This window comes from Rhinatrema bivittatum, chromosome 13, assembly GCF_901001135.1.
Source record: "Rhinatrema bivittatum chromosome 13, aRhiBiv1.1, whole genome shotgun sequence".
NCBI classification, from domain to species: Eukaryota; Metazoa; Chordata; class Amphibia; order Gymnophiona; family Rhinatrematidae; genus Rhinatrema; species Rhinatrema bivittatum.
Window position 1 is genome coordinate 63,905,020 of NC_042627.1, and position 13,159 is coordinate 63,918,178.

The window sequence follows — 13,159 nt, forward strand, 5'->3', positions numbered from 1 at the left end:
CTGCCCAGCAGGGGCCACAGAGGGAAGGCGTATAGCAACTCTTCTTCCGGCCAGGTCTGAATGACAGCGTCGATCCCCAGGGACCATGGATCTCTTCTGCGACTGAAGAATTGGGGAACCTTCACGTTGTGATATGTGGCCAGCAGGTCAATGGACAGAAGGCCCCAGCGATCTACTATCAGTTGAAAGGCTTTAGCAGACAATGCCCACTCTCCTGGATCCAGACTCTCTCTGCTTAGGAAGTCTGCTCTGACATTGTCTTTTCCTGTAATGTGGGTGTCTGAAATCATCTGTAGATGTATATCCACCCATTCCATAAGGAGATCTCTCTCACTTGACACTTGCTGGCTCTTGGTTCCACCCTGGCAGTTGATGTGAGCTACAATTGTTGCATTGCCTGACATCACACGGACCACATGACCCTGGAATCTGTGGCTGAATTGTAGACACGCCAATCTGACTGCCAGGGCTTCCAGGTGGTTGATGTTCCAGAGGGCCTATTCTTCGGTTCAATGTCCCTGGGCTGACAGTTCCTGACAGTGAGCTCCCCAGCCCTGGAGACTCGCATCTATCGTGAGGACCATCCAGTTCGGGGAGGACGGAGGCACATCTATGCTCAGATGAGCTTCCAGCAGCCGCCACTGGAGCTGAGAGCATACTCCCATCGGTTAGTGGAGATGATTCTACTAATCTTGAGACTGCAGGTTCCAACGTGACAGCAGTGAATGTTGAAGTGGTTGTTTGTGTGCCCTCGCCCACGGCACTACTTCCAGGGTTGCCACCAAACCGAGAACTTGGGAGACAGCTCCTCACTGATGGGTATATTGTGCTCATCAACTGATGCACTTGGGACATCAACTTCCTTATCCGCATGGTCGGAAGGAAGACCTTGCCCTGCTTGGTGTCAAACTGGACTCCCAGATATTCCAAAGACTGGGAAGGCTTGAGACTGCTCTTGTCCAGATTTACTACCCAACAGAGTTCCTGAAGCAAGGAGGTCACCCTGTTGGTCACTTGGAGACTCTCTTCCACGGACCTGGCCCGGATTAATCAATTGTCCAATTACGGGGCACCAGGATGCCCTCTTTTCTCAATGCTGCCCCTACGACCACCATAATCTTGGAAAATGTTCTGGGAGTGTTGGCCAGGCCAAAGGGCAGTGCCCGGAATCGATAATAGCAACCCAATACTGCAAAGCTTAGAAAACGTTGGTGTTCTTGATGGACTGGAATATGAAGACAGGCCTTGGACTCTCCCAATTGTATGGCCAGATTCCACGGCTTGATAGTGTGCCGAGTGAAAAAGTACTTTCTATGATTTGTTTTTAATCTGCTGCTTGTTAGTTTCATGGAGTGTTCCTTCCTTGTTTTAGTATCATTTGAAAGGGTAAAAGACCATCCTTTATTTACCCAATCCACCCACTCATGATTTTATGAATTTCCATCATGGCCCCTCTCAGCCGTCTCTCTTTCAAGCTGAAGAGCCCTAACCTGCGTGGCCTCTTATCATAGGAGAGATGTTCCATCCCCTTTTATCATGTTTGTCACCCTCCTCTGCACCTTTTCTAGTTTTCTTATGTCTTTTTTGAGATGGGGCAACCAGAACAGCACAAAATATGCAGAAGAGGACCATGGATCAATATAGAGGCAATATAATATCCTCCATTCCTTTTCATATCATGCCTAACATTCTATTTTCTTTTTTGACTGCTGCTGCACAGTGAGCTGGGGATTTCAAGGAATTGTCCACAATGTCACTGAGGTTTTTTTTCCTAGGTGGTGAATCCTAATACAGAACTCAGCATCATGTACTGTCGTCGGTATTATTTTTCCCTATGTGCATCCTTTTCGCTTTTCTACGTAAATTTCACCTGCCATTCAGTTGCCCAGTCTCGCAAGGTCCTTCTGCAGTTCCTCACAATCCGCTGCTCTTTAAACAACTTTGCATAATTTTGTTCCATCTGCAAATTTGAGCAGCTCCCCTCATTGTTCCCTTTCCTGGATCATTATGGTTAACAGCGCAGGGCCCAGGACCGAACCCTGTGGCATTCTACTAACACCTTTCCCCCACTTGGAAAATCGACTGTTTAAGTCCTCCCCTCTGTTTCCAGCCTTTTAACCAGTTCCCAATCCACAATAGGACACTGCCTCCTATCTACTCATGGGAGACTTTGTCAAATGCCTTTTGAAAGCAAACTGGATTTTTACTGCTTGCTGTCCTCCAAGATTAAGTCCAACAAAGAAGAAATACACGTATATAAATCTTCAGTTTATAACACTTAAAGGAACCATAAGAAGAGATGGATGGATGGATGAACTGGAGCTCTGGAATGGAGCCCAGTGAAAGGGAGACCTTTACTTATGCAAAGATTAACTTCTGTATTATGAGACACTTTTCCACTTGCACTTTCAAAACAAGAGAAGCTCGTTAGCCAAGAGAAAGGTCGCAGCAGAGGCAAAGAGTCAAACTCCGGGGAAGTGGAAGTGGAAGTGGACCCCTACCAGCAGCCTTCACTGGGGCTGACACAGCAGGCAGAACAGTAAAACATGCACAGGGCAGACCCGAGAAAATACTGCGGGTCAGAGATTTTAGAAGCAGTCACTCAAGAGCTGCAGAGCTGTAATTCATTAGTGGCCACACCCTATTCTACAAATGTCAACCTGTCCGAGAACAGCAGGCAGCAAGCAGCCGGACACCATGCACAACCCTAGCAACAACCTAGAAATGTGCAAGTGTCCCTGGCCACAAGCCATTTAAGCGTACAGATGACTACAGCATGCTTGGGCCATCCGGATTCTGGTGGCCTGCTGTTGTCTGAACGGTGCCGTGGGTTGGGGCAGAAGGATCATGCACAGTTGGGTTCTCTGGCAGCTGGAGAGACCTCCACCACTGCCTGAAAACAGAACTGAACTGGTAAAACCCAGCCCCAGCTAGATCCCCAAGGAAAGAGGGGCCCTCTGTGGATAGTAAGCTCAGGAGAGGAAGAGGAAGAGGAGGGACGGGACGGGAACCCCCCAAACAGAGGATACCGAAGAAGCAGCGTACCTGGATGCAGGTGATAGCGGGCGCTTGCTTCCCAAGGAAGCCCATCCTGGAGAAGAATTTTTTCCGGAAGAGATATCCCCGGCAGCGCGCCTGCAGCCGTGTAATTAGGGTCTCGTTGGCCAGCCACAGCTGTTCCCTGTTATACGCTGCTGACACTCCAGAGATCGTGCCCTGCCACCAGAAGGAAAAAAAAAAAAGAAAGACATCATGAGAGAGGAGAGAAAGACAAAACAGGTGACTCGCATGCAAAAGCCACAAGGCGTTTTAATGGAAAGAAAGTCCAAAGAACAGCCAGCAATAGGTTACAACTAATTTCCACTTCGTTCGGGTCAAGAGGCGCAAATTGCAACCCGCCCTTCTCGCTGATTCGGAGGACAACTTTTCACCCCAAGATTTTAAACCCCTCTCCCACTCCACACACAGAAGTAGACCTGTGCTGGCACCATGCACGGAAATGTCTCTTAAAATTGCCTCTGTGTTGTAGTTTATCTTGAAGATCCCGTGCATTTGATTCATTGATTACTGTAATTTGTAAAAGAAAGTTTGCTGTACTGAGCTAGATATATATATATATATATATATATATATATATAGCCACTCTTAATAGCGCTGAGCCACTCTAATAGCAACTCCAGCGCTGAGAGTCAGAAAACACCAGAGTCTGTGTCAAGACATCTGAAATCTGGTGCTGCTGACCATGGAACTAAGGAGAAGGAGGAAGACGACCAGGAAGAAGGAGAGGAAAATTAATTTTGGTTTTAATTTGTACTTGCACAGGACCAAACTGTAGAATGTTTGATCCGTCACGGGGCACGGAACGGTGGGGGAGGGGAGAGAGAGAGAGCACGAGCGAGCGAGCAGCAGAGCCTGCTGGTCTCATAAAAAGGGACAGATTCAATGCTGCAGCCTTACCTGGATCTCTTCCCGGGACAGCTGAGTGCTGTTCTGCACGAAGCCTGGCGGCTCATCCCACCCTCCTTCCTTACTCCTCAGGTTGAAGTAATAATTGTAGCCGCCTTTCACCCAGTGCTGCACCCACTCACTGCCATTGTCACCTGTAGGGAGGGGGGGGCGGCAATAATGAAACATTTTGACATTTAAAGGTGGGGTTAAAAAACTTTCCACTCTGCATGCGCACTGGATGGCAGTGTGGACGGCACTGGTGGTAGGGCCAGGCCAGGCACAAGGAAGAACCCACACGAGGTTTCCATTTTGAAGTCCCCATGCATGCTCTCGGGTGCGGACTTTGCATCGGGTTTGATGCAGGTATGAAACGTGCGGGACCTCTCTGCATCCACAGTGTGAGTGCCAGCCCGAATTGTCAAGAGGGAAAATGCCGTGGGCTTTCACGATCGTCCTCCCCACCGGCACAGACGCCTCCCCTCGCCCTCGAGGTTTCAGGGCTCTGTCCTCGCATCTGAGAGTCTCTGATAACCCAGCTCGGGGAATAATGAAGCATTATCATGAGTCTAAGATGCTTTCGGTACACCAAAGATGCTCTTCTGCTGGTACCACTCCCCGGTTCATGGGGGCTCTCTCTCACCACCCTGCCAAACAACCTCCAAACTGAACACTGCAGCTCACCTCTCCAGAGGGCGCTGCCACCTGCCTCCAGGTCATGAGGAACAGGCCACCGCAGTCCTGGCCTTACCCTACTGCAATGGCAGGGAACTGTAGCTCTGACTGCCCCAGGTAAATCAATGGGAGAATCGAAACTACAAGTCCCTGCGTTGCAATAGGGTAAAGCCAGGACTGGATTAGCCTGCGCCTTATGACTTGGGAAACTAACTGCAAAAGAAAAACGGAGCGGGCCTGGCATCACGTACCGACCCCCACTGACCTTTTAGGACCCTGTGGGCATGCTGCGATGTAAGCAGAGACACAGGAAACCTCAGCTCCCCCCCCCCAGCTCACACAGATATTCATCTGTTTATGAATTTTATTAAAGAGGCAGTAACAAAAAAAAAAAGAAGGGACTTTAACACTCTACTAGCTGCTGACAGAAGAGAGCTGGCTCAGTGCAGGAGAGGGGAGATGCTGTGAGTTATCCGGCTAAACGCTGCCTTCTGAATATTTCCCCCCACTAATCCAGCTAACTCATTATTTATCTAAAATTTAGCTGGATTATGTAGGGATGTTCCAGGGCAAAGTACAGTTAACCAGATAAATTATCTTGGCTAACTCCAACATTAGGAATTAGTCAAATAACTTATGCAGGTAACTCTGGTTGTGATGTAGAGTAGTCCTACAGTTAGCCGGCTAACTTTAAGAAACTCGAGTGTACTCGCCAACACAGCTATGCCACCGACTATCCTATTAAAGTCAGCCGGAAAAATATATCCGGCTAATTTTGCAAGTCAGTCAGCGGCTGAATATTACCCCCACGGTGTTCATGGAGAAACCGGGAGAGAATTAATCCTGACCACTTATCACAAAAACTTTAGCCAGCAGAAATCACTACATCTGTCATGAGGCCTTAAACTCAGACATGGAAACATTTGCAACTGTACAAAAGTGAGCTCTCTCTGCGCTGCCCTCTCCCCCATTGTACTGTTTCTGCACTAGAGACTCTGCTCTCGCAGGTCTATCCTGCTGTCCTTACTCTTAAAATCCTCAGCTCTGGACGCTCACCTGTAGCCACTTTTTTCCTCTTGGCCTCCGCCAGCTCATTCTGATACGTGTCTGCACACTCTGGAGTGACCCCATAGAGCCCGGCATCTGGCAACCGCAGGGCGCTTAGCGTCTGAGCCGAGTCACCACGATCCACGGCTTCGTTGATCGACAAGATTCCTAAAGAAACTAGAACAAATCACAAAAACAAGTTTGGATTCCAGCAGCTGGGGGGGAGGACCAGGGACCTATGCAGATGAGAAATCCGCAGCTGCGGAAGGAGGAGTCCAGCAAACAGAGCAGCGCATCTCCAGCAGTCCATGCTCATGTTCCACTCGCTCAAAGATCACAACCTCTCCCACCAGCTGACCGCTATCACTGCTGACCTACTGCACTGCCCAGTCTGCATAGGAATGCTCACGACTGCACTAACAAAACAGGAGAAGAACCTGGAGTCCATCGCAGGTCCCCAGCGGCTCTGTGGAAGCCTGGACCACCACAAGCGTTTCAACTCTTGGCGAATAGTTTTCCAGACCAGCACCACCCCCCACACTATAATCTTAACCTCCCTTTATTCATTTTAAAACTGCTGAAGAGAATGATAGTTGCAAGGCCTGCTTCCGAAAAAAATCTGGTTTCAGTACGCACATCTCTGCGCATCCAAGGTGTCCTTGTTGGACCGGTGAACCCCATCCTGAATCTCGTCCAGCCAAAGAACGGCCGAGTCGTCTCGAGTGTCCTGAAGAAGGAACAGACAAGACAAGACAGACAGGTTAATGCAAAAAAAAAAAACCACATCTGGAGACGCTCTGCTTCAGTAACAAGTAAACTGGAGTCATCACCAGCTCGCTGCCCCCATTCATGGGAATTCGAGAGCCATACAGACTCTTCATCAGCTTCCCGCATCTTCATTCATAAAACGGGTTCTGGTGAGTTACAGGCATGGTAGAGGGAGCCATGCACAAGTGTGTGGACATCAGTCATGTGGGAGTGTACCTGATCCCACAACCTGTATCTGCGCAGTATGACGGTTACCAGAATGGACAGACAAACGACGATGAAATTCGCATATTATAACTTAATGCACATTCAGTTTTAATGTGATTGGCTCAGTGGCACCCTCCCAGTGGCCAGACTGCAGGAATGGTTGCAAAGGGAAAGCACGATACCATTAAACTGAGATAGAGGGAGATAATGCAGCTTGCCTAGGAGTACACATTCCTCCTGGAGGGCAAGGCCCAGACTGGTTATCCCCTCTGATCCCCACTTGCCCTGCAGGATCCCACCCATAGAGAACAATCTCCTTAAGGAATTAAAGGTGGACCAGGCGTGTAGGCTGGTCCTGCACAGGTAAATGGGGAACACTAGGGGTACTGCTTCACATATCTATACACTAATTTATGCCAATCTCTCTCCTGAATATTCATTGTGGATCTCCTGAAAACCCGACTGGCTGTGGCGTCCCCAGGACAGGTTTAGGAAGCACTGTGTTAGAAAAAATTGCCAAACCAAAACTGAAACGATAAGATGATGTAAGAAGAAACAATACGGAGGGGATAAGAACATAAGAAATTGCCATGCTGGGTCAGACCAAGGGTCCATCAAGCCCAGCATCCTGTTTCCAACAGAGGCCAAAACCAGGCCACAAGAACCTGGCAATTACCCAAACACTAAGAAGATCCCATGCTACTGATGCAATTAATCACTAACCAACCTCTTTCCCTTTTCAACAATTCACCAACTTTTATATATTGAAGGACTTTAGAATGCTGTGAACCCCACATAGGACACAGCACACTCTCCCACAGTCCCTGAAGCAGGCACCCGTGCCAAAACATGGCCCGTGTCGGACAAGCAGCTCCGTACCCATGAGAAATCAACAAAGGCGATGCCCTTGATAAGTATGACGAAAGACTAGCAGTGGGACGGGAAAGCAGCAGGGGAGAAGGGATTTTAAGAAAAAACACACGAAAGAGCACTTAAAAAATATATTTTTTGACCTTAATAAAAAGAATAATAGACGGAGGTAAAAGAAAGGATAACTGCAAATCGGTTATCCTCATCAAATACCTCCGTACAAGATTACCACCGCACAAGGATTCCCTTGTACGCTCGAGTTGGCGAACTGATGCAATTAATAGCAGTGGCTATTCCCTAAGTCAACTTAATTAATTTTCAGAGTCCCCCAGGGAGGTTGCAAGTCTTGATCATTTTCAAAACGGGACATCCCCCAAGGAACTTTCCTTTCAAAATCCTGCAGTTACGGCAGACGCAAAACACGGGCTGCACTTTCAAAAACGAGACTGCCACGTGTGCTCTCCCTCCCCCGACCTAACCCCGCCCTCTCTCCCAAACTGGGGGAAAGCTGGCAAGTTGTTAAACAAGGTCCCTGCTTTTGCCCACAGCAAGGAAGTAACATTCAGAAAGCGTTGTTTACCATGGGCAAAGGTATCTGTACACTTGCGAGCCACATCCTCTTGGCGCTTCTGTTACTTGATGACCATCTTCAGTGGCCACGCAGCGCTGAGCGAGCTGCTCCGGCATGTGCTAATGGGGTCATGTTCCGACTGCCCATGCTCACACATAGACTGCATGTACTTTTTCCCCCAGGAGGGGCTTTGCATCCATTCTGGAAGGGAACGCATGCGGACGCCTTCCCCTTGAATACTGCCATGGGTATAAGGTATGCTTTTTCGACAGGTTGGTTTTCCGCTTGGGGAAAGATTTGAGAATGCCGCCTACGCGTGGCCTTCTCCTCCGACGACCTAAATATGACCCTAGGGTCACAGAGGGGGGCAATTTTTTAGACACTCCCCTTAACATGGGTTTAATAAATGCACCCCCTCCTCCCCCATGTCTGTAATAATAGGGCCAAGTCTGCGACCGCTGAACTCCTGCGCTCCACGCGGGTTTCCTCCTCTCTAGTCATGAAGCAAACTGCAGCAGAATCTCCAGAAACCTCTCCCCCCCCCCCCCCCCCACCCTGAGGCAGACCCCCTGCAGTCCCCCGGAGACCCACATCTGAGCCAGAGGTCATCCTGAATGTGCGCTGGCGGGCACTGGCACAGGTCTGTGTTTGTGGTAAATCACAGGGACATAGCTGGGGATTCACAGAATGGGGGGGCCTTATACAAGCCTCATTCAGCTCTGCAGAGAGCCTGCACATTCATGACGCCGAGCATTCTGGTTCTCACAGTAGGAGCCTGGCGGCCTCCACCAACATCTGGCTAGTGAGTTGCCCTCCATCAGCAGCTGGAAAGTACTCTGTGATTTCTGTTTCTAAATTTAGTTGAGGCGGCGGTGGTATTTTTTTCAGTTTCTAAATTTACTCCGCCTGTAACTGGGAGGGTTCCCAAAGCAAGCCAATGCCTAAATAAGGCAAATTTCAGTCAACCTGAAAACAGCAACCCAGCCAGGCGAGTCCTCCCATGCGTGCTAAAAAATATATATATAGATGTGTTTCACCCAGACCGGCAGGGCTTGAGGAAACGCTTGGCCTCCAAGTCAGTTCCTGAAACGTTTTGGTCACTTCCAAACCCCTGGCTGACGTATCTCTGGAAGAATTTAAAGCGACAGCACCAGTCCGAGCTCAGTCACCAAGGGGCCTGGAGCCTGGCTCCGTTTTCCCTTTCTGTTTCATTCCCAGGATCTCCCTTCTTGCCAACGTATTCCACTTCTCCTGTCTTTTCATTTTTAGCTGAGCAAACGAGATCTTCCTCCCCTCATCTGCTCCTCACCTGTAGCACCCCCTCCCCTGCTTTACTCAAATCAGTTAAAGGGGGGGGAGTAGACGGACAGGAAGAGCGTTCCACAGAAGTTAAATACAAGGAATCTAAAGTCAAATTATTTTATTCTTTTTTGTGAGGGTGGGGAAGGGGCGAGGAGGATGGTTTAATGGCAACTGAAGGCCCCATAGAAACTAACAGCCCCTCCCTCCCCCGTCCATGGTTTCCTTAGTCCAGGAGTGGCCGACTCCAGTTCTCAGGAGCCACAAACCGGCCTGGTTTTCAAGATATCCACAATGAATATGCATGAGCTCTCTTTGCATACAGTGCTGGCAGGGCATGCAAATCTCTTTCACCTCCTCCCTGTTTTCCTTTGGGTTCCTAGCTGATCCAGTCCTGGTTTTCTTAAAAATCACACACACTACTGCATTTTGGGACCTAATTTATTTCGGGGCAAAACCTCAAAATGTCACGAAATGAGGAGGAAGAAAACCAGGTCCGGATGGCCACATCAACCCAAATGTCTGACAGCAAACGAGAGAATTTAACACAAGCACAGGCCATGGGCTTAACAGCCTGCGGGTGCTAAACCCCACGGCTCCCGGTGCTAGGAAAAAAAAAACCAAAAAAAACCCCACCAGGTTTACAAATAAACTCCAACCTCAGCAAGCAAATCCCGTCTCCCGCTTTTCAGGCGTTAAACACGATCCCTACTTTTCTTGTGTAAGAACAGCCTGAATGGTCTGCTCTCTTTTCGAGGGCGCTGGGTTCAGAGATCAGCAATTATGACCTTGAAGCTCGCAGCAGAAAAAAAAACTCACAGGAGTGTTAAAACAGGCCTAAGTGCTCTCAAGAGGTGACCTGGACTCTCGTGGTTTGTCAGCTGACGTGGAAGCACTAACCAGAGTCTTCAAACCGTCAGACGGGCAATTTCTTTTTTGCTCTGCTTCTTCCTCTTCTGTGGTTATTCATAGGTTTCTCTCCTAACCTTTGCTTTTCTCCTAAAATATTTTAACATTTTTCTAGAATACTAGGTGTATACCCCTCGGTGGCTCCCATTCCCCCATCCCTCCCCCCCACCACTTTTAAACAAGGCCTCCCCTGGGACCCCTCTATGCATTCCTGCTCTACTCATGCTGTGCATTCATCAGGATGATCCTCGCATGGGGTTCCGAGTGCAGCAATGCCCCAACTTACTGCCGGGAGTTTGAGAAAACAATGTCTCTTCAAGGAGGTCATAAAAAAACCAGAATGAGGGAGGAAATCTTAGTGATTTATGAGCAATTTTAATTTTTCTAGCTCCCCAAATAACGTAAAAAAGGATAAGCCTGAAGCCATTACCGTGCCAGGGATTTCACCGATAGAAAAAGCTTTATTGTCTCTTCAGTATCAAGCTCTCGCTCTGGATTAATGGCCGCAGTCGGCAAATCTCCCTCCTGACACCGCAGGCGGCAATTTGCAAAGCGCGTGCTGCCAAGCAAAGAGCAGCGCGCCCTTCTGCTTACCTGGGCCTTCTCTCGCTTGGCACGGACCAGCGTCTCCTGATAGTGCTGGGCCACTTTTGGGTCCACTGCTTCCAGTTTGGCTGCAGGCAGCTGCAGGGCCTGTAGGGTCTTCTTGCTGTCGCCGTCATCCAGAGCTTCATTAATGAGTCCGATTGCTAATATTCCTGGAAGGAACAGTGTGTTATCTGGTCAGCAAAGAATGCCAGAGTATTGTAACATCGGGAGCTGCAAAGAATGCAAACATCTTCCATATTCCTTCACGCTCCAAGAGCCTTAAGCCCTTTGCGTTGGCTCAATGGTATACTGGCAATATAATAAGTACTCACAATAACCTCCACCGGCATAGTGGACGTAATATAACAGATATAATAGACCTGAATCACTAGGATAATTGCTACGTGTAACAGCCTTATAAAAATTTGAATTGGTATAATAGCTACTGAACTGTGTGTGTATGCTTAGAAATCTGAATGATGGTATAGAGTATCTATAATATTAATCTATTTATCTTCTGCCCAGGGAAAGGCTACAGTGCCAGAAATGGGCACAGGCTGAGCGCATAATGGTTCAGAAGCTGCAATACCACCAACAGCCACCAGGTGCCAGCATAACAAATGAGTCAGAGGCTGCAGTACTAGCAGTAGACACAAGATGTCAGCAGACACATGATGTCAGTATAACTGCCTTATCAGAGGCTGTAGAACCTCAGCAGGAAAGGAGAAGCTACTGCAGAAGAACATGTCATACTGGGTCAGACCAAGGGTCCAGCAAGCCCAGCATCCTGTCTCAAACAGTGCCAACCCAGGCTATAAGTACCTGGCAAGTACCCCAAAATGTAAAGCTTACTCTATGCTTATGGCCAGGGACACAAGAACACTTAGACTCAGTAAAAGTATAATGTATTTTTATTAATCAATATAAGTGTTCTCGGGAGATGCTGGGTACTGGGTGCCCTTCGTCTTACAAACTGACCAGCATTTCCCTGTATACAGGAAGTGATCCTTCTTTTATAGATAACATACAAGTCTATACCATGCTAATGATGCTAGTAATAGCAGTGGCTATTTTCTAAGTCAACTTGATTAATAAATAGCAGTTCTCCTCCAAGAACTTATCCAAACCTTTTTTAAACCCACACTAACCACATCCCCTGGCAGCATATTCCAGAGTTTAATTGTGCGTTGAGTGAAAAAGAACTTTCTCCGATTAGTTTTAAATGTGCCCCATGCTAACTTCATGGAGTGCCCCCTAGTCCTATTATTCAAAAGTATAAATGACAGATTCACAACTACTCGATCAAGACCTCTCATGATCTTAAAGCCCTCTATCATATCCCCATCTCAGTCATCTCTTCTCCAAGATGAACATCCCTAACCTCTTCAGCCTTTCCTCATAGGGGAGTTGTTCCATCCCCTTTATCATTTTGGTTGCCCTTCTCTGTACCTTCTCCATCACAACTATATCTTTTTTGAGATGTGGTGACCAGAATTGCACACAGTACTCAAGGTGCGGTCTCACCATGGAGCGATACAGAGGCATTATGACATTTTCCGTTTTATTCATCATTCCTTTTCTAATAATTCCCAGCATTCTGTTTGCTTTTTTGACTGCCGCAGCACACTGAACCAACGATTTCAATGTGTTATCCACTATGACACCTAGATCTCTTTCTTGGGTGGTAGCTCCTAATATGGAACCTAACATTGTGTAACTATAGCATGGGTTATTTTTCCCCTATATGCATCACCTTGCACTTATCCACATTAAATTTAAGTGCAGTCAGACCAGGGCTAGGAGAGTAGCTGCTCACACTATCAATGCAATTTTTCAGGGGGTGCACTAGTACAACATAATATTGGAATCCTCTTGTCGTTGGATGCTTTTGTGTTATCAGGCTCAAATAAATTGAACAAACTTTTCCCATTTAGCAGATGGCAGACAAAACATTTTTTTGTTATGGCATCATAACAAATTACCAGTTGAAAATCAGAAGACATGTGCTCTCTGCCTACACATTATAGGGTCAATTTTAAAAATGTCGCTCACGCCAAAAGCCCATATACATGAGTATCTGGACCATGCGCAAGCAACGCGTATTTTGAAAGCTGGAAATTATGCACACACATATGCGTAAACAAGTAAAAAAAAAACAAACAAGGGCAGAGCTATGGCATGTCAGGTCATTCTGGGCGGGCCTAAAACTTACACATGTAAATCTGTATTTTAAATCCAGCCACGTATATTTACTGCTGCTACTGACGAGTACAGCAATGT

General features: G+C 47.7%; 1 protein-coding gene across 1 annotated transcript in view; it reads right to left on the reverse strand.

The window, feature by feature from the left end:
- Positions 1 to 13,159, reverse strand: part of IQGAP1 (IQ motif containing GTPase activating protein 1) — a 122,909-nt gene that overhangs the window by 39,633 nt on the left and 70,117 nt on the right. The window contains exons 15-19 of the mRNA XM_029574545.1: positions 10,886 to 11,049; positions 6,304 to 6,394; positions 5,677 to 5,844; positions 3,958 to 4,100; positions 3,046 to 3,216 (exon numbers count right to left, since the gene is read on the reverse strand). Coding sequence (XP_029430405.1) covers positions 3,046 to 3,216; positions 3,958 to 4,100; positions 5,677 to 5,844; positions 6,304 to 6,394; positions 10,886 to 11,049 — 737 coding nt within the window. The remainder of the gene's footprint in view (positions 1 to 3,045; positions 3,217 to 3,957; positions 4,101 to 5,676; positions 5,845 to 6,303; positions 6,395 to 10,885; positions 11,050 to 13,159) is intronic.